General features: G+C 37.5%; 2 protein-coding genes across 3 annotated transcripts in view; one reads left to right on the forward strand and one right to left on the reverse strand.

The window, feature by feature from the left end:
• Positions 1-4713: 4713 nt before the first annotated feature.
• LOC143293757 (transmembrane protein 230-like) lies at positions 4714-18863 on the reverse strand. Its single transcript, XM_076604970.1, is given in 5 exon segments — positions 4714-13511; positions 14028-14150; positions 15879-15953; positions 15955-16145; positions 18784-18863. Coding segments are annotated over 4 exon segments (354 nt in total). The 5' UTR covers positions 15973-16145; positions 18784-18863; the 3' UTR covers positions 4714-13373.
• A 1735-nt stretch (positions 18864-20598) lies between these two features.
• LOC143293758 (N-acetyl-D-glucosamine kinase-like) overlaps positions 20599-23258 on the forward strand; it is a 30451-nt gene continuing 27791 nt past the window's right edge. For both annotated transcript variants that reach the window (XM_076604972.1, XM_076604971.1), the window contains exon 1: positions 20599-20928. In XM_076604972.1, coding sequence (XP_076461087.1) covers positions 20882-20928 — 47 coding nt within the window. In that variant the 5' untranslated portion in view covers positions 20599-20881. The remainder of the gene's footprint in view (positions 20929-23258) is intronic.

Consider the following 23258-nt stretch of genomic DNA (forward strand, 5'->3'; position numbering starts at 1 on the left):
TAATGGAAGAAGAAGAAGAAGAAAGGGAGGAGTGGGAGGGGTGAGGGGTTCACTGAGCATACATGTTAAAGAGTAATTCTGTGTATGCATGTCTGTCATTGTACATGTGTGTGTGTGTGTGTGTGCATGTGTTTGTGTGTGCGTGTGTGTGTGTGTACATGTGTCCGTGTGTGTGTGTGTGTGTGTGTGTGTGCGTTCAGTGTTAAAAAGCAGTGAAACAGTTGGTTGAAAGGTCCTCAGGATAAAAGCTTATGACTGACTTCTTTTTTTTCTTTGCTGCCCCATCATCAGCACCATTTCAGAGGCATTACTCCCACGCCGCTCATTCTAGATTCCCCCATATACGGCTACACCCAGGTTCGTCTGTCACAGTTCCAGCATCGGCAGTCCGCAGGGAACCATCGATGTTAGGTTGCCAGGAGGCCACACACCAGAGGAGACCCTGCACTGCTGCTGAGTCACTTCGATGGTGTTCAGTGGTGCCTGTTCTGATTCAACATACTTAGGACACCACCTACTAAACCCCCTACTAACGACAATAATGGCTTAGTTGCGGAGCCAGACTGAGTGAGTGTCCCTCCTAGATGGAGTTGAGACTGCCACCATGTCCCTCAAACAACAGGCCCCCATGAATCTGCCGACACTGAAGACAGTGACAGGACTCACCCCAGGCACAGAAGTGGAGGGGTATTGAAACTGAGGTCACCATGACAGCAGGGCATGAAAGGCCACAGACTTTGGGACTGTTTTGTTGTTGTTGTTGTTGTTTTTATTGATGATGATGGAGGAGGAGGAGGAGGATGACGATGACGATGTTGCTATGGAGGTCCATTTTGGTTTGGGACTGTGTGACAAGGCAGTACTCTGCGCTTCCTGTCAATGATATCCTGGCGTTAACCAGGCCCGAGAGATACACTTGCAGTGTTGGTCAGGTAATTAGAGCAACACACCCAAAGACGCATCCTTGAAGTGGATGACACTCGACTGTGTGGTCCCTGTCTCCCCATTTAAGCCCACAGCACACTGAACTCTGGGTAGGAGCTGGCCACGGGCTGAAAAACCCACCTCCGCTGGGATTCGAACCCACATCCTCCCAGCCATCAGTCCACGACACCAACCACTTCGCCATGGCGGCTGGTTTATGACTGACTTTTGATGAGTTACATATTGACATGTCTTCTTGGGTCAAATGTTTGTTTTCACTTAATGACAGTGTTTTTTTTAGGGGGGGGGGGGGTTGCTATGAATTCTTTGTTTTGAACAGTTGCAGCTGCCATAAGATGGCTGTGTTGCTCTTAATGCCAGTGCTCATGTCAATGGGTTCAAGCAGGTTAGGATGATTTTATACTTACTTTTATGGTGGTGATGCACAGTTCATTGAATTCTGAGATTGCTTTGGGTTTCGGGGTTTTTTTTGTTTTTTTTTGTTTTTTGTTTTGTTTTGTTTTTCAGTCAGAAAGGCCTGAAAAGTAGTGAGTGAATTTGAATAAAGGATTTATGGTTAAAATGGATATACAAAACCAAGTGTTCAATTCTGCAGTATAGATTGGTTCACAATACATTTAATTACTCCAATCATAAATCAAAACAGCCTGTAAGTGATCAATAATCTGGCCCAGCATGCTTGAAGACCACTGAAGCAACGCCGTCAACGAAAAACTGGACTGTGTGTAATGGATTTTGTTGAAACAGTGAAAGCATTTACATAGTTCAATGAGCGTAGACAAGCTTCGTTGGCAATAGAACCATCTCATTCCTCTACTTTGTGTGGGGGTGAATAAAGGTCAAAGCAAACAATTGGAAATTCAAGTGTTTCCAGGGAAATGTAAGGTAAAAAACAAGCCGATACCAGAGTTTTTCATGAATTCAGGATTTAGAAAACATTTACCATATTTTAAGCTGGGTAAACTAATGAAGATTAGGTTCATAGAATAACATATATTATTCAGTGTCAGGGTTAGTTTTGATTCTTGATTATATCATGCTTCTTTGTTTGTCTGTTTGTGTGTGAGTGTGTACATGCGTGTGTGCGTGCGTGCATGTGAGTATGTGTGTGTGGGTGTGTGTGTAGTGTGTGGGTGTGTGTGTGTGTGTGCACATGCGCACAAACTAATATTCAACATCTTATAATCAGATCCTTATCTTCTGACAACATGCCAAACGCAAAAATGGCACGTCAAGTTATGAATTTGATCAATACCATGAAGAAAAACAATGCAAAAACAAAAAGAAAACCCAAACACACACATACACACACACAGAGTGACAGATCTCTTGATAAAAACACCAAAATGTGTTTGAATCCACTTTTTATTTTTAATGAATGCATATTATATAAAATGCATATTACACTGCTTAAGCACACAGCCTTGATCTAAGTCAGCCAGAAAGTATGTAAAACCCAGTGCATTTATGATAATGATTAAGTACTAAGTATAACTTCATCAACTGATTACAAAGTACAACATTCATAAAGAAAATAAAAACAAAATCAGATTAATTGTCTCAAAATTTGGGTTAAATGCTGGTTAAAAACAAAAACAAAACCCCCACTAAAATCAACTGTTAGATATGCACATAAAATCTAAACATAGTAGGCATGTGCTATATGTGCCTGTCAAAATACACACAGAAACACTGAAAAAGACACGCATACACAAACTTGTACACACACACACACACACACACACACACACACACACACACACATACACACAAACACACTTTTGCCCTCTGGAAAGTGTAACACCAATGACTAGAACAGGTTTTTGAGTTCCATATTTTTTTCAGATTTAAACAACTATAAAACAGATTTATCTGGACAATATATATATCAATGTTACAAATGTAACACAGGTAAAGACTGTACATAGATTATGCCTGGATAATTAACTGTTGCTTTTGTGACAGTACACAGAATACAGAAGCCGACACCACCTGTACCCCAGAGTCAAGTTGCAGCATTATTCTCTGTCACTGTTATATAATGGGCTTATCATGCCACAAATACATATTCTAAACCGCAAATGTCATGCTTTAAACATTCATTTCTTGGTTCAAACTGGCAAAAAATGAAGAAGAAAAAAGAAAAAGAAAAGAAAAGAAGAGACAGAGCAACAAGCTCTGCACAATATTATTCTACTTTTTTTCTCATAAACATATATGCTGAATAATGTGTGATGAATGGAAAGTCACATAATGCTGTCCATAGTTATATCTGCTTTCAATCTCAGTGGGTTTTTCATCGACCACTCTCTCACGGGAAAGCCTCTCACCAAATGTTCAGTTCACATCAACATGGGGTTTATTTTCTATTTGTTCTTCAACACCTGTCTTTGCGCATCTTTCTTTGTCTACAGAGCAAGTGTGTATATTAGAACAGGTGGGATGAGTCGGTCACAGAAGGTGCAAATTTATATTATTACTGTTATGATGATGCTGATTATTATGATATATTATTAATGTTATCAATATTAGCATTGTAAATAAAATATAATGTGCACTGAGGAATTATAACATTTTCTCTCTTTCTCAACAAAACAAAACAAAAAACAAACAAACAAACAAACAAAAAAGACAGACACAAAATAAACAAGCTATATTGCATTCAGTATTGTCAAATATTTACAATGAGAATAGAAGGATATTTCATCTCTGTGGTACGTCCAGAGCAAAAGACATCTGCTGTTCATCTGCATGTGATTTATTATTCAAGTACACAGCAGATTTGTCAGAAAATAGTAGGACTTTCAAAAATGGAATCAGATCTAAAGCTGTACAAATATAACAATTTGCATTATTTTCTAGTAGCTCAACTAATCTAGCAACATGAAGGCTGGATTTTCAACAACCAAAGAAAAAAAAAAGGAAAATAAAAAGAAGAAAAATTCAGTGTGCATGCATACATACATAGTGGCACACACACACTCATCCATGCACATAATTATGTACAATTAAAACCAACATGGAAAAGAGGAAGTTGTAGCCATATCTACAAACATATCGCAGTCACACCAACTTGTATAACCTGAAAACAGACCAGAGATGAACTGAAGAAAAGAAAGGATAAACAAAATGAAAGAGTGAGTAAGAAGGAAATGATAAGTAGATAAATAAACAATTCAATGAAAACACAAAAGGAGAGGAACAAATATACTATGAAACAAACAAACAATAACAACAAAAAACAAACAGAGAAAAATAAATAGGCAAGAATAAACAAGACAGAGAAAGAGAGATAAGAAAAAATTAAGAAACAAAGTGGGGGAGAGAGAAAAAAAAAAAGAAGAAAAAAAGACAGATCCACAGAAAAAGAGAGGCAAAATCATTGGGAACTTGGAAAGAAGCAAACAAAGTAAGTGGATGGGTTTAAGGGAGGGAGGGAAGAAAGAATGAACGACTACAAGCACACACACACACAGAGACACACACACAACACACACATGATCACTGCACACAAGACGTGTTGCAACTGAAGCAATGGGACCCCACACCTGACCCACACATGCAACAGCTTCTCCCACAGAAATGTCATTGGTGTACACAGGTACAGAACAAAGCGACTGTGTGTAACCAAAACGTCCCACATATAAAAAAAAAATTATGTATTATACAGCTGTTCTTCCACCAGGCCAGATGAATCCAAAGCTCCAGCATTTTATTTCTATTCATATATTACAAAACAAAAAGAAAACAGTTATGCATGAGGAAGGAGGGTGGGAATGTTCACATGTATACAACACACACACACACACACTCACAAACACACCACATACCTAGACTGACAGAAAGACACACACACACACACTCACAAACACACCACAAACCTAGACCGACAGAAAGACACACACACACACACATAAATGCACACACACACAGACACACATATGAGAGACAGACAGACAGACGAGGAAAATCATTTTTATCAATCACAAGGTTTGTAAAGCCCACGATTTCTCGCAATCCCACAATTTCTTTCAAAGTGTGAGAAATCATGGGAAGTGCCCCTTATTTTAATCAAAAAGATTTCCTTTGTCATCAGAGTTGGGTTCTTGTCTTTTCCCAATGCAAATCTAAGAGAAAAATGAGAGAGAAAGAAAAAGAAACGAGAAATGGGAACGACGACAATGACAATCATGATAATAACAGTGGCGTTAGCAAAGACAACAATAGACAGCGAAGTTGATGCGGATCGATGACACAGTACTGGTTTAAAAAAATGTGTATGTGTAGGAGTGAGTGAGTTGGTGAGTGGGTGAATGAGTGGGTGAGTGAGTGAGTGTGTGTGTGTGTGTGTGTTTCCTTTCATGTGTTGTCTTGGTTGGTTGACTTGTTCTTTTCTTTCATTTTGTTTTTTGAAATAATATTTTGATGTTCTGAGTGTCTTTTACGAAACTTAGAATCCATTTTCAGTACAATTTTACATGTGAAAACATGCAGACACAAACAGATGAACAAATGAGCAAGCATGAAATGAAGAACATTCCAGATAAATGTGACAGAAAAGTTTGCATCACAACAAACATCAAAACTATTTGGGCCAGTTTTCACGCTCCCAACATGAGGACAAAGCATTGTGAAACATCTTTTTTTCTATCATATTTATGTAGAGAGTTGAATCATTTTGATGTTATTACCTGTAAGTTACATCCCTCTGGAAAGATTCAGTTCAAGTCTTATTATATTATATTGTATTATATTATATTATATTATATTATGTTTTCTTGTGTTATATAATATCATATCATATCATATATTTCTGTTTGAGTTATGTACATTGCCTCAACAATTCTGTTGCTTGCCACTGATTCCAATGTTGAATTTGAGGTCAGTGCATTGTAGTGATCCATCTTGTGTGAAATACAATAAATAGATGTGTTTCAGTGTCATTACTGTTGATGCCTTCAAGAACGCCACTGTCGCTATCATTATCATATTGTCGTTGTCCCCATCTTTCTCTTTTCTTTTCATCTCTCTGACTTTTCTCTTAGATTTTTTGCACTGGGGAAAGACAAGAACCCAACTCTGATGACAAAAGAAATCTCTTTAACTCAAATATGGGGTACTTCCCATGATTTCTCACACATTGCAATTGAGAGAAAATGTGTGAGGGGAACGACCATGATTTTTCACAATCCCACGATTTCTCACAAAGTGAGAGAAATCATGGGATTGCGAGAAATCGTGGGCTTACATGGTTGTACCTGCTGTCTTCTAAACCAAGGTTTGTTCTGGTTGATTAATAGGAGAGAAAGGGTGAGAGAGAGAGAACAAGAGGTGGGTGTGAAGTGTTCTTTGTCTGATAATTGATACAGAACCAGCCACAAATGATATGCTATTTTGTGTTTTGTCAACACACACATACACATGCACAAATATGTACACACTCACACACACACACACACACACACACATGCTTGTCTACTATCATGAAAGTGAACAAATGTTAAATCAAGAACACTACACAAACAATCAAGCATACCTGCACAAACACACACATGTGCCAACACAACCATAGGCAGAGGAAATGGCTGCATCTCAGCACATTTCCTTTTGCTTAACCCCAAATAAAACTGGAGATAATAGCATCAAAAATAAATACACACATAAGTAAACAAATGAAAAGATTATCAAGAACCTTGTAACAAAACAAATCACAACAATCGAATTTTAGGGAGAAGGAAAAATTCAGCAAACTTGATTTTCTAGCAAACACCCAATATTAAATACTGTAAATCTTTTACAGCTCTCTCTCTCTCTCTCTCCCACACACACAAAGAGAAAATGAAAAAGAAAACCTGCAGACTAACCCCCTCACCCCCTTGTCCCTCCCTAACAATTATAATCTTATCCAAAAGATTCCATTTTCCTCCCAGCAAGTACCACGGTCAACTTCAGTCACAGGGTGAGTTCTTCTGTTCAGCGACCACAATCAACCCTCTGATTCTTATGTCGCTGTTATGAAAGTTAGAGCTGGAGCACATCTGGCCACAGTCAATAAATCCTAGTAATGCACTGATGGAGTTGACATGTGAGTGATAGGACTTGCAGTGGTGGTGTAACAGCTGGTTATGTACGTTTACCCACAACCAGCTGCCTCACTAAGGTAGAAAAAAATGTCTCTTATTGATTCTCCACACTGCAGTTGTTTACTGTTTCATGATTTTTATTTTTCCCATTGTATATTCAGTTATTGATAGCAGGAAGGAGAATTTTAGAAAAGGAGACACAAAGATGTGTGTGTGTGCATGCGTGTGTGTGTGCATGTGTGTGTGTGTGTGTGTGTGTTCATGAGGTGGAGATAAAGCATTAAAAAATATTCTGATTACATGTCCACAAATACTTTTTTTTCTAATTCAATGAAGTATTTTCATCACACAAGTATGATGGTGGATTTTTTCCCTCTTAAATTGGAAAGGAATCAGCATATGTATTTCCTTCTTTTAGAATTGTTTATTGTTGCTCATAGTCCAGCCGACCGCACAGGGCCATATCAGGACTGTCATGCCATACAAATGCTCAACCACATCAACACAAAACTGTCAACAACAACAAAAAATCACCATGACAAACCCACAAAACACAGTTCATGACACATTATCCTAACCATTTAACTCTTTTGGGCAAATAAGACTAGGCCGTGCTGAGGATGTCAGCCCTTCCGCTTAATTCATCATCCCCAGATTACACACACACAAAAAAGAAGAAAAATCAATACTTCAAAGCCAAACAAAAAATACACAAAAAAGGCCATACAGGCAAACAACACTGCAGAATGAACAGCCAGTGCCAATCCCAGTGTTTACAATTTCACTGCCTAATCGCCAGAGCAAAACAAAACAGTCTACCATAGACTGAGGAAAAGAGAAGTGTCAAAACTTGCTTGAAAAAGAAAGGGGGATGGACTCGGAAGGCAGAAACAGCAGACAACAGTGAAGGAAGAAAAATGGCAGAATAAAGAGAGCAACAAAAAAGAGGTAATTTCTAGCACAGAAGGAGGGGGTACTATTTATACTGAAAGACCCACAGGATCCCAGAGGGGGGGCTCTTTTAGGATGAATCACAAATCTACTGATAAAATACATACAATAAAAGGTGACAAACTAAAAAACAACAACATAGTACTTAAAAAATTTCACTACAAAACCTCAGAATATCTATATGTGCATTACTCTGCAAGGTACACTTAGTTCAATTTTATTATGTTAATAACTTTGAGTCAAAACTAAAATAGCTGAATGTTTAGACTAAAAATTTGTATTTGAAAACATAAAAAAACAAATAAAAACCTACAATAAAAAAACAACAACAAAAAAACCCATACATGCCAGAAATAAAAATGACAAACAAGGTGTAAGTTATGAGAACGAAAAACACACCAACAAATAATAAATAAATATATAATAAGCTACAGATGTATCTCCAACAGGGCGATCACAATCAAAATTTCACATTTTATTAGCATCAGCTTGTGCCAACACAGTGATCATCACATATTTAGCAAAAAAAGCAGAGCATTATGTATTTGTTTTGATGGACAATGTAAAGCAATCAATGGGTGATAAACGTTCTGGCAAAGAAACTGTTTTGCACAAAATCTATCATGAAAAAAAAGAGAAGCCAACGAATGAATTAAATCACCATACAATGTAAACAAAATTACGTAAATACAAACAAAATTGGAAGAACATAATAACACAATCATACACACACACACTGTCCTATGACCCATTAAGTCATGGCTGGTCAATGCTTTGCTCAGAAATACAGCAAAGAATTTGATGTTCCTTACTATCATTACTACAGCAACGACCACTACTACTGCTATGTAAGCTGAGTTTTCTTTTTCATATACTGTCAAAGACAACCATGCACACTAGCTTCAAATATTATATATTGACAAACATGTGGACAAACTAAACTAAATGCTGGAAACTTTATGCTTAACTGTCTGAGTAATCCTTGGAATATTTATTCCCATCCACTGACAAGCAGATAAAGACCATCTTATATCTCTCTCTATATATGTATATATATTTCTTTCTTTCTTCATGTTCTGTTGTTTTTGGTTGTTTGTTTTTTTTTTGTTTTTTTGTTTTTCTTTGTGTGTGTGTGTTTTTTTTTTTTTGTTTTTTTTATCTCCCTTACCTTCACAATCATTCTTCTTTTCTCTTTGAACCTCTCTTCATATTTACTCGCTTTTCTTATTCTTGAAAATATACCCCACTCCCACCCCCACAAAAAAACCCCAACAAAAACAAACAAAAAAACCCACAAAAAATGCTTTATATATTTATCTTCACAATTTCCCCTAAAATAAATACATAAATAAAAAATAAATATAAATAAACAAAACAATAACAGGTAAATTAAAATAAATAAACATAAACAATGGAAAAAACAAAACAAACCAAAACCAAACAAATGAATACAGAAAGAAGACTGCCTCTCTAAAATATTTCCGAACGCTTGATTTGTTTGGTCAGATAGTTTGGGCAAAAGAACTGAATTGACTGCATTCAACAGAAGTATGAATTAGTCTTAAGGACAGTGATGACAGTAGGAAACATTACATCTACAAACACACACACACACACACACACACGCATGCACACATTTGACATTGTTGCTTATAGTCCAGCTGACCACACAGGTCTTATCAGCCCTTCTGCTTAATTCAGCATCCCCATTTAACAAAAAGTCATGAAAAAGGATAAAAAGTACTTAAATGCCAAACAAACAATATGAAAATAGGAGATATAGGCAACTAATTCTGCAGAATGGAAAGCAGATGCCCATCCCAGTGTTTACAATCGCAGTGTTTACAATCTCACTACCTAATCACCAGAGCAAAACAGCATAGACAGTAAATCATAGTCTGTGGAAAAGAGAGAAAAAAAAGTGTCCACGGTTGTTGGAAAAAAACAAACAAACAAAAAAACAGAAAAATGAACCGACTGGGAAGGCAGAACAATCAGGCAATAGTGAAGGAAAAAAAAAAGGGCAGAAATAAAAGAGAGTGACAGAAAAGAGCAAATTCCAAGAAAGAATTTTCAGAAGGCATGGATGCTATTTACACTGAAAGACCCCGGTATTCCACAGGGACTCACACACACACACACACACATCTTTGTAGATCCATTATGGATCCATCATGGAAAATCACTCACACACACAATGCACACGCGCAAGTGTGTATGCATGCACATGCACACACACAAATCTAAACACTGCTGCTGAAATATTATTGCATTTTTGAATGTTTTGAAAATCCTTCGTATCAAAACAAGTTGTCTCTTTCTGTGTTGCATTTAACTTCACAAAGAACAAAATAATCTAAAATGGATGATTGAGCTTAAGCACACACAATCACACATACAAAATTAATTACTCACAAAGAGTATGTCTTTCAAAAGTGAACATCAGAATCCTCAAAACCTGCTCATGTATACCACAAGAGAAACAAAAACATGCATTTTCCAAATCATAAGGTAATATATATAAATAATATAAATATATATATATATATATATAAATATATATATATGTCAGTGCAACCTGAACAAGAAAGTCAAGAAATCCCACCCAAACATAATAAGTGACACTGAAAAAACTTTCTTTCAAAGGAAAGCAGAAATTCTGCAGATGTGAAGAACTGAAAGGCGGCAACAGTAGAAACAACATACTAATGTAGCCCATCTTCTAGCTCCACAAACATTAAGCCAAACAATTCTGAAAACAAGTCTCAACAATAATTTCTAATGAATCTTCTCATTCCTCTATCTCAAATGATTGCATCACCTTTTCGGTCTCCCACTCCCTGCCTTTTGGAGGCAAACTCCCTCCAACCCTCCATCCTCCCCTCCCCCCCAAAAAAAAAACAAGCAAGCAAACAAAAAAGTCACAAATCAGAACAGGCTTCATCCATGAAAAATTATGTTCAAAAACGAGAATCACACGCACAAACATATACTAAAGTAGATTTAAAATATACAATACCTGGGGAAAAAAACAAAACCTGGAACTAAATCAGCCAATGGACTCTTTCTTCTTTGGAAGGAAATCCTTTTGCGAGTCAACCAGACACTTATTTCAGATCATATCTGCTGTGATACAGTTCAAACCTTCAACAGCATTGTGTCAGTTGTATGTCCAGACTTTCTTTCATCCTCTGGTTTTATCAAGTGATAAATTACAATTTTTAAGTGATTTTCACAAGCTTCCGTTCACCATTTAAAAGCGCAAACAGTAATTACAACCAGGCTTAATAAGGTGATGATTAGTAATGTGGAAAGTGAATTTTTTAGCAGACCATGACAAAATTTCAGACTTCAAATGACCATGTTTAAGGACTACAAAGCACTTTTTGTGGTTAAATCCCGATAAGAGGGAACAAATTCAGTTAGCACATTTTCCTTTGTTTTTTTTTCACTAAGATTTATTACTTTGAAAATCATCACAAAAAAGAGGGATGGAGTGTGAAACATATTAACAGCAAAGAAAGATCACTCTGTATTTTCAATATTTCAACATTAATTTGAACAAAACTGAAGAAATGAATGACAGGAAAGTAAGTCACACAATGTCACATCCAACTGATTTGCAAAAAAAATGGCTTTGTACTATTAGCTTCTGAGGGATCAGAAAAGTCATATTCCCTTTACAATTCAGGTTTACACAAAAGTCAAAGTTATAAAGTCTCGCGATCTGAAAGACTTTAAAAGTCTGTAAAAACAACAACAAACAAACAAAAAAAAACTCACTTTGAGTCCCAAAATATTTTGAAAGTTCAGAAAAAGTCATGCTGCTTTGAGGTCTTGACATTCAAGGTGGTTAGAAATTTACAAAAAGTAGTTCAGATCACTCAGGAGTGAAACCAATGTAAATCTAATTTATAAACGCCAAATGCCCACAGGGCAAGTTCTGTTTGCTTACTACAGTGCCACATGGATCAGTCTTCTTCAAGTTTACATGCTCTTTGGCACTCAGACTAGGTTCATGTCAATATTTTGAGGTGTGAACACTCTCTAGCTTAAGTAATTTGGATTAATTTCTCTGCCAATGACCTACTGTGTCATTGCAGACACATGTGATAAAACTCACCTGTATGTCTGAATCTGACTTCTTTTTCTTATGCAGTGAGGGCTGAATCCTTGAAAAGTTTTACTAATCACATGAAACTGGATACAAATGCTAATAACTAATAATTTTGTGATTTTATTAACAGGTTCAGTAATTTATATAAAATTATATAATCAGCTTCTTGTATACATGCGCACACATTTTTCACTTTTGTGACAGTGAAGTTGAGTGACCATGACCAACTACTATGTGGATGAATGTAGTAGCAGTCAAAGCATCAGAATTTGCTTTCAGATTTAAATTGCATGCATCCTCTAGTTGTTATTGCTGCAGTTGTTTTCATTTAGTTAGAAACCTTTTATTGCAAACTGTTACTTTGATCATCATATTCAAGTTCAACCATTATATCTAACTTCAACAGACACGACAAGGCTTGTGAACTTTAACTGTAGGTGTAATGATGAGGTGCATCATGCAACACAGTACATAAAATCAAAGGCTGCAGGAAAAGACAGTGCCCTGTCGTCCACAACTCGTGCTTAAGGTTCTGCTCACTCTGGCATCAAGTGTACGCAAGAAGTTCAACTGCTATAAATGTTCGATCATCTTTTCTTTTCTGTTCTTTCTTTTTTTGTTGTTGTTGTTGTTACCCTCAAAGGTCAACCACATCATTCTAAGAGAGCAAACGAAACGGGTTGTAAACACTTTTAATCTAGGATTAAAAAAAAACAACAACAAACTATTCCATGTGGCAAATTGAGCATCCGAATTATTTGACTCCACCACCTTCTTGTACCATCAGAGTATATGAACGTCCATGCAATCGCACAATGTCTATCCATACAAACATCCACACACACACACACTCCTTCCTTTCTTTGTATCTTAACAGACTTTTAAAGAAGAAAACCCCTATGCTTATGACAAATCCCAAAGCACACATATCCACATTCATTAGCTATTTATACACACTATTCAATAATTAAGCATCATGTCTTGCCAATCCATATACGTTAACGGAACTTGCACATCATTCTGACTACCTCTTTCACAGGTTTCCAGGTGTCAAACAGATGAAAAGATACCACAGAACACCTCTCATTCCCAAAAAGCAAACTATAACAGTCTAACAATGTATTGCTGTCCCATATTCATCCCACCAGCACTGGTCTCTGTACAAAGGCAAATACAGGTTATTAATAAATAACGCAACATAATCACAAAATGGCAGTTTACGTAAGTCAGAAACAATGCAATCTAAATGTGCTGGAATGAACTTTGCAAGCCATGGATCATTCAAACTCTGGAATGTCTTCGTACGAGAAGCCATCATATCCTTTGTAGGCGTAATATGCGATGCGAACATGATACACGCCAGGAATGAACATCAGAGCTCCCAGGATCAGAAGTGGCCAGGTTCTGTCAGCATACTGAAACAAACATGGTTTCACACATATGTGTCATAGTTATTCAGCAAGGAAATTAACTATCTAAATAAATAACTTTAATAATTAGTGTCTCTGATATAGTTCTGCCACAATATAAATCATACTTCTGCCATAGTGTAAAGACTTCAGCAATGTGAATAAAATTAAGCATACATGTATGAATTATGAATGACTCTCCACTGTGCGTGTGCATGTGTATGTGTGTATGTGTGTGTGTGTGTGTGTGTGTGTGTGTGTTTGACATATATTAAGAACCCCTCCGCCACACACGCACACACTCCCGGACACGCACGCACACACACAACACATACTAAAACACATGCCCACACACATGCACATCCCCTCTTTTGACTCCATCCTCCACCCCCCACACGCAGTCAAATATCACTTAGAAGAGATAAAAATTCAAAACTGAAGACAATAACAACATACACGTGTACACATATCAAGACTTTTCTGGACATCCCACACATTACTTCATGATAATTGTAGTCCCACCTTAGCATTGATGATGCCGGCCAGGAGCAGAGCCCCGATGGTGATCAGAGTCGATCCCACCACAAAAAGAATGGTGGCCAACAGGATGGCTTTGTATGGAATCTTGGGTGGTGGTTTCTCAAACTGAAATGATAACAAATCAACACAAAACACACATCTGTCAAACCACACCAAGGAAAGAAAACATCTTTGGACAGACACACACAAGATGGCTTTGTATTGAATCTTGGATGGTTGTTACTAAATCTGAAACAACTACAAATCAACAACAACAAAAACATCTGTAAAACCAGACCCAAAGAAGTAAACATCACTGGACAGACACACACATGATGGCTTTTTATAGAATCTTGGGTGGTGGTTTCTCGAACTGAAATGATAACAAATGAACTCAAAACATCTGTCAACTCAAACCAAGGAAAGAAAACATCTTTGGACAGACATACACAAAAAAGATGTCATTGTACATAATCTTGGTTGGTGGTTTCTCAAACTGAAATGATAACATATCAACTTAAAACAATGGTCACACCAAACTAAAAAAAAAAAAAATTTTTAGACAGACACATAACCAGACAATGTAAACTCAATAGTAAAGACCTTTAAAAATAGATACTGAGGAAAAAAGAAAAAGAGTTTGTATTGCACAGAAGGGTCTGGGTTCGGATCTCAGTCTCACCCTTTCTCCCAAGTTTCCAAAGTTCTCTGGCAAAATTCTGCAGAAGAAGCGCACAAATACATATATGCATGCACTCAAGGCCTAGCTAGCAGGCTGGGTTATGCTGCAGTCATGCATCTGCCTAGCAGATGTGGTGTGGTGTATATAATATGGATTTGTCCAAACACTGTGATGCCTCCTTGAGAAACTGAAACTGAAAGCTGAGCATGCTAAATAACCTTGCAGGTCTATGCTCAACAATGTATATATTACAATAACATTAACAAAAAGGGCTAAGGCTAGTATCCCTTTTGTGTTTTGACACTGACACTGACATGTCGAGACAGGTCTCACTCTCAGTAAATCACACAAATGTATATATATATACATCTGAACTGAAGTCGCTGCAATTACCATGATACCGAGTTGCAGACTCAGACGAGACAGTCGAAGGCTCTGGTTTACAAAATAAACACTGCTTCAGTTCTGTTACTCCTCATATATATGTGTGTGCCTATGTATTCACATGTTCATTAAAAATGTGAAAGTGAGGGCAAATTTTGGTGATTTAAAAAAAAATCATCTATTATTGCTATCTGTATGTGTGTGTTTGTGTGTGTGTGTATGTGTGTGTGTGCAAGCGCAAGTGTGTGTGCTGATTCACACACCAGCTGGGTGAGCCTGTGCCCGTCAACAAAACTGGCCCACAGATGACAATTACACACTCAATAATAAAAATACCTTCTAATTACAGCTGAATGGCTGGCACACCATAAACTGGAAAAACGCAGTTATAATCCTGATGATTAAATTATCAGAATCAACAGCTTCCCTTTTGTCTGCCTTCTTCCAACATACCACTGCAACCATCAACACTGAAAAATCAAAGATAATTGTAGAACAAATTGGTAGACAGACACTGACTGCTTTCCATGCACACCTGGTGCTAATAAAATGGTGATAACGAACATATAGATCTGCAAGTGTGACAAATATGTGTGTCACTCTGTGCGTGTGTGCGTGCGTGCATGCCTTCGTGCATGCATGCGTGTGTGTGTATGTTCTTCAACACAAATTATACAGTCACAAATATGCACATAAAAACCAACTGATATGCACAAACACCAGTGCACATGAATGCAAGCACACACACACACACAAACACACACAAACACAAACAAACAAACACACACCTGCAAATCAATGTAGCCATCCCCACTGACGTGAGCAAGTCGATGGTACTTTGCTGCAGTATCTGAGTTGACCACAGGATCGCTTCGGCATCATGTGCTCCTTGTCACTCTCAATGATGCTGCTATCTACTAGAGGTGAAGAGCTTATTTCCTCCGTTGTTGTCACTTTGTGTCCACTGATCTTTCAATACCACATTGGATGTCTAGGTCAGCATCATAAAATATATGTGCAAATGGATGTGTATCATCAACCTCTTACACTTACAGCTGAAATCAGATAGTTAAAAAGAGCATTTCTATGGTTTATTCTGTTGTTAGTATTTGTGTTTCTGTGTCCAACATGCATACATTTTTGACTCACTTGTGTAAACAAAGTGAGTCTATGTTTTAACCCGGTGCTCGATTGTGTGTGTGTGTGTGTGTGTGTGTGTGTGTGTTTGTGTCTGTGTGTCCGTGGTAAACTTTAACATTGACATTTTCTCTGCAGCTACTTTGTCAGTTGACACCAAATTAGGCATAAAAATAGGAAACATTCAGTTCTTTCCAGTCATCTTGTTTAAAACAATATTGCACCTCTGGGATGGACACAAAAAAAATAAATAATGAAGCCTAATTATATGCAAACTGCATTTACTGTTATATTTATATTTTTTGTATTCTCTAAACTTGGCACTTTGATCTGACATTCTGACCCAACAACAAGAGCGGTCATTATTATCATTTTTTGTTCAAACAGGAACTTCTTTTGCTAAGCATGGAAGTTTTTTTTTATTTTGCAAACGTTTTGGTGCAGATAGTAAAAAAGGGAAATTACTCTGTAATTAGTGCTAGGGGACTTAATTCGCTTTAAACTGATCTTTCTCATCTTAAACATTACATTTTGAAATTATACTCAATACATAAAAAGCTTGGATTTTTTTTTTTTTTTTTAAGTGTATCACAAGTGAATCTTGAAGGCCTTGCCTCTCATATTGTGTTTGAGATTCTTGCTGTATGGATACAGTCAGCATAGTCTATACTTCTTCATTCGTGGGTTGCAACTCCCATGTTCACTCCTTGAGTGGGTTTTTAGGTGTTTTCATCACCATTTTTACCCCGCCATGTAGGCTGCCATACTCTGTTTTCAGGGGTGAACATGCTAGGTATGTTCTTATTTCAATAACCCACCAAACGCTGACATGGACTACAGGATCTTTAACGAGCGTATTTGATCTTCTGCTTGAGCATACACACGAAGGTGATTCAGGCACAACCAGGTATGCACATGTGTTGACATGGGAGATCGGAAAAATCTCCACCGTTTAGTGAGGCTTTACCCACCTGACGCTGTTACCGAGATTCGAACCCAGGACCCTCAGATTGAAAGTCCAACGCTTTAACCACTTGGCTAATACACCCATCACAGTCTATACTAATTTATATAGACTTCTTTTTAAAGCATATTTTTCAATGTTTAAATAACAGCTTAATTGTGTATCCATGTGCATGTGTACCTGTGCGTGTATGTGTGTATGTGTGCATGCACATGCACATTTTGATAGCTTTACAAAGCTATTCACATGATAAACATTCACTGGCTTTTTCTTATATCTTTTTATAAAATTTTTTTTTTTTTAGACTGAAGACTTGCAATTGCATAGGAGTTACAAACAACTTGATCCTAGGACAGACTAGACTCTGGATAAAAAATCTCACCCTGATATAAACAGAACCATCACTCAGACACTGTGTGTGTGTGTGTGTGTGTGTGTGTGCACGTGCAAGTGTGTGTGTGTGTGAGTGTGTGTGTGTGTATGTGTGTGTGTGTGTGTATATGTGTGTGTGTGTGTGTGTGACTGTATTATGTATAGATATCTGCATCTTGTGTTTAAAACGTCTATGCCTGTATGACATTATAAGTATTATTATTTAATCTTAACATCATTTCGCATATTATACTACTTTATAGATAATGTGTGTGTGTGTGTGTGTACACACATGCATGTGATTCACATGCGTGCATACATATGTGTGAGAGAAACTGAACACTAAACACTGAATGTTAAAATCATTAAGTTTAATGTCAATAGCTTTAAGCCCTGGTGACATGAAAAATATACTGTTAAACTTAAAGTAAACAACATCTCAACCATCCACATTAATAAGTGTGTTGTGAAGGAATCAAAATACAGATCTGTAAAAAATTATAAATTTTTGTAGTATATGTAGTGTAACTACACTTAAGTTAATATGTTTTGCACTATAGATGTATAGCAAACTGCTTCAGCAATATACTTTGTTTGTGACTGTACTGATTTTTCCTATCTATGTTAAGCAAGCCAAAGATATCTCCATTCTTAGCTTAATTTGTTTCAAAGTCAGACTCAAGAGCGAGAGAGAGAGAGTGAGAGAGAGAGAGAATACAGAGAAAGAGAGTGAGAAAGAGAGAGAGAGAATGTGTGTGTGTGCTTGCACACGCACCTGTGTGTGTATGTGTGTGTGTGTGTGTGTGTGTGTGTGTGTGTGTGTGTGTGTGTGTGTTCGTGTGCATGGACAGTCATTTCGCATGAACTGCTGGCCTAGTTTCAACATGGCTTGGATTGATGGATCTATTCGATATTAAATTTGAAAATGATTTCCTTTGAAGTTTGAGTAACACAATGGTAGATCATCAAATCTGAACATCATGCATGTGCACGTACAGAGGGAGGAAAAAAGGAAAAGTGGGGGTAATTATTATCATGATTCACCAGTGGCCATGTCCACTGTACACAATCGATCATTCGATGGGTCCAATAACCTCGTTTACAGTTGACGTTCATGGCTGTTGCGATGCACATTATTTTGACCTAAAAAAAATAACAAGGCTTTTGTTTCCAATTTCTCTGTGACAAGTTTATCAAGAGTCAGTCGATTAACTGCTTACCCCAGAGGTTTAAAGAAAAAGTCCGACTTTCTCCGCACAGCGACAAGCACTTGTGTTTGATCTTCGTGTCAACAACGGATGTTGTTGGAAGGTGTGGCAAGTGCAGTCCCTTTACATGTGCAATTGATCATATGCAGCGCATCTATGCAAAACTGGATAATTGTTGAACACAATGTTAACTCGCTAGGAATGATTATTTTGTGATGGATCAAAGAGAAAAAAAAATGATTCATTTTTATTTTCTGAGGGTAACAAACGATGACTTTTTTTTCACGAAGCCCTCAAAAGAAGGGGGGGAAATGAATGCAAAAAAAATAAAAATAAAATAAAATAATAATAATAATAAAATAAATAAATAAAAAGGAAGTAGGGGGGGGGGGGGGGAAGTGGAGAGAGAGAGACAAAGAAATCAGGATGGAACATCAAGAAACTGGCTAAGGGTAGATGCAGGCTTGCAGTACGCGGCTGATACTTCTCCCAGAGAGTTGTGAACACCTGGAACAGCCTACCTGAGGAACGGTGGTCACAGCCCCATCAGTTAACAGTTTCAAAAGCAGGCTCGACGCTTTCTGGAAAGGCAGTTCAACTGCCTACGATCCAGTTTGTCTCTGGTAGTTTGTAGGCATTAAAATACCCACGCATGCAACAGTAACAGTGGGAGCGTATGGACCGTGTAAAGGTCAGATACTGAGGCCTACACACTATCTTGTCAAGTTCAAGTTCAAGTTCAAGTTCAAGTTCAAGAACTTAAGAAGAGTTTCAGTTTCAGTTTCACTTTCTCAAGGAGGCGTCACTGCGTTCGGACAAATCCATACACGCTACACCACATCTGTTGAGCAGATGCCTGACCAGCAGCATAACCTAACGCGCTTAGTCAGGCCTTGAGTGCATGCTTACATATTTGTGTACCTATGAAAGTGGATTTCATTTTACGTAATTTCGCCAGAGGACAACACTCTCGTTGCCATGGGTTCTTTTTCAGTGCGCCAAGTGCGTGCTGCACACGGGACCTCGGTTTATCGTCTCATCCGAAAGACTAGACGTTCAGCTTGATTTTCCAGTCAAACTTAGGAGAAAGGGCGAGAGCGGGATTCGAACCCACACCCTCACGGACTCTCTGTATTGGCAGCTGAGCGTCTTAACCATTCTGCCACCTTCCTCTTAAGAAGAAAAAGAGGAGAGACAGACAGATACTACAGACAGAGAAGCAGATAGACAGACGGACAGAGAGAGAAAGCAAAAACAACCTACTATTGTCATAGATCAAATATACACATGAACACCCATTTACAGCACGGCACAGCTAAAATAGCATGAGAGAGAGAGAGAGAGAGAGAGAGAGAGAGAGAGAGAGAGAGAGAGCAGTTCAACGTCGAAAGCAACATTGTCATATGTGGACGTGAGAGAGAAATAGAAAGAATCAATTCTAAATTATCAACAATGAGGGAACAAGCAGAAATAACCAGTTTATGTCCAAAATACACTTAGAATAAGAATAAGAAAATAAAAGATACGTTAGAAAAAAAATACCAAGAACGAAAGACAAATACTGCTTAAAATGAGCAAGATATGGAGGACACACCACAGCAGCAGCTCAGTGCAACTTAACAGCAGTAGCAGTAGTAGCAGCAGCAGCACTAATAGTAGAAGTAGTAGTAGTAGTGGTGGTGGTGGTAGTAGTAGTAGTTGTAGGTAGTAGCAGTTGTAGTTGTTGTTGCTGCTGTTGTTGTAGTTGTTTGTTTGTTGTTGTTGTTGTTTTTAATATACACAAATGTTTCAGCTGTTATGTGTATATTTTCCTTCAGTTTCGGTCTCTCCGAAAGGCGTAACTCTCACCAATCTCGATTCGCTTCAAAATCAGAAACCGAGTTTCAGCTGGCTCTTTTGCGAACAATGCGTGGAAAGTGCTTAACTATTGACAATTGAGGAAATACGTGTACATGAGTTCTGACAGAGCTGACTGATTTATCGTTGTGAACACGATCTGTGTAGCGTTGAAGCAGACGACAATACTTTATTTGATTTGTGTGTTAACTAAAGACAGTTTGTGAGTCACCGCCAGGTTCAAGTGTTTTTCCCCCTCCTTAAAGCAAACAACATGGCAAAAAATGGAGGACAGTACGAGTACTATGGAGGAATTGAAGGGTAACGTACATGTATACATTTTTTGCATATTGATTATTATATATTATATTCATTGTATTTACCATGCCATGTGTGTACACACACACTGACTCACACACACACACACACATATATATATAAATTATATATATATATGTGTGTGTGTGTGTGTGTGTGCAATATATATATATATATATATATATATATATATATATATATATATATATATAGGTAGCGGCAGCCCCCATAGCCGATGCCGGGAAACCTATGAACGCCTAAAAAAATGACTAATTTTGAAGTGCATTTTCTCAAATTTGATTTCATTTTGTGAAAAACTATCCAAATGAAATAATTATTTATCAACCATATTTTTAATTTTATTGAATTTGCTTTATGCAATGCGTGAATGAGTTCGCGGATGGAAGAAAAAGAAGTGTACTGTTACGCAATATAGCGATCCTTGTTCAATGGCGGCCGGTGACACAGTTAGTTTCAACCACATAGTTTCAACCGCATCCATTGCTTTCCATTCATTGGTTACTGTTCGGAAAACTGGGAGCCATGAAAGGCGAAAGTTCAAGGAGAACTTTCGTGTGGGTTTTTTTTCTTTTTTTTTCCAAGCATTGGGCGAAGTAGGGTAGTTAGATCTGAGCGCAAAGTTACGGGAATTTTTTGGCTATCTTTCAACGCCTCGCGCAGTTCGAAAATGAAATCCGACCCTGCATGATACTGCACGAGCGGTAAAGAGCATTTTCTACTGAATTCATTGGTATCCGAAACTAAGATTTTTGATCCATGAGCAATTTGCTCCAGAGATTCAAAAGCAGGTACCCCCCTTCGTCAGTTGCGTCTGCCCAATCAGTGAACATTCGACACAGGAGAGCGGTACTTCATCAAACACAAAAATGGCATTGTTTCTCCAGAAAATCTTAAGTTTCATCGGTAAGTTTTATATTATTTTTGAAAACGAACGTCATTAGCACTTTCATGCACAATATTGAGCTGAAATTCTTTCAATCGATTGATCGATGTCACTAACTGAGCAGCTTGGATCTATTTCATCAGTGTTTTCGTAACGTGACACCGTGTTTCAATCGGAACACGATTTTTTTTTTCTGAGTAAAACACACAAAAACTATTGATACAGAATGAAAAATGGACATGTTAAAACGGAGCCCATCAATTCCCATTTCTAATATTTGATTGATTTTTGCTTTAGTAAGCAAAATATTACCTGGATCTAAAACCGGAAGTGCTTGGGACAGCATTAGCGTCGTCTGCTACAAACTCGGTGAGTGTTAAATAAGTGAGTAAAAAAAAATATAATGTGGTTTCTTTTTCCATAAAATGGGCGTTTCATTCAAAATCACATATTAGTCTGATATTCTAGTTGCATTTTGCTTCGATAGCTGTGAAATTTTATATTAATATATTCAGACAGATAGATACTATGTTCTCACATTCCAAAAAGAACAAGAACACCAATTCATACTAACCCCCAGCGCTCCCCCCCCCCCCTCCTCCCCCCTCTCTCCTCTGCAAATTTCACTTTAATAATTTGCTGAGAGTTGTATAGTCATTCCCCTCCCATGTCTCTGAGTATCTCCCACCAATGGGAAGGAGAGGGGAGGGGGTTGTCAATGGTTGTGGCAAACTTGGCATTGAGCCAAATCAATGACCACTTGCTCCAGCTGAGAATCCCTGACTGCTGACAGTGATATAACTCACCACCTCCTCCCTCCAGTAATCCCCCTTCCCCATTTCTTTCCTGTCAGTGGAGTAGATGTGTGTGTGTGAGAGATAGAGGAGAGAGAGCAAGTTTGCATTTGCACATGTATACTTGTGAGTATGTGTATGTATGTACGAATATGAAAAAAGTGTAATGTGAAGAGATATATGGTTAATTCAAACAGTGCAGTCAACATCTGTTTCTTTAAAAAGTTAACACCAATTTTTAACAAACTAAAATTAGTAAATAGAAAATCAGTACAATAACACCCATAGCCTAAGTTGCACATCAGGTTCAGTCAAACTATATAACACTATCAGGGATCCAGCAATTAAGAGTATAATATGTGTGTGTGTAACCCATGGTATGCAGTGCGTCTCAACTGCATGAAACAGAAAACAAAGGGATAATTCATGAAATGAAAAAATGCAAAATACCATGCACATATTGTGAATGAAATATTCAGTTTGATATATATATATCTAAGACATGCATTCTCACATACACACACAAATAAAGGTGAGTACACAAAATATATATCAAAGAATAAGATACTAAGTATGATGTGCATATTAACAATAAAATATTCAATATTTAGTTATAATATATGCCTAAGACATTT

The sequence above is a fragment of the Babylonia areolata genome, chromosome 19 (assembly GCF_041734735.1).
Source record: "Babylonia areolata isolate BAREFJ2019XMU chromosome 19, ASM4173473v1, whole genome shotgun sequence".
NCBI lineage: Eukaryota > Metazoa > Mollusca > Gastropoda > Neogastropoda > Buccinidae > Babylonia > Babylonia areolata.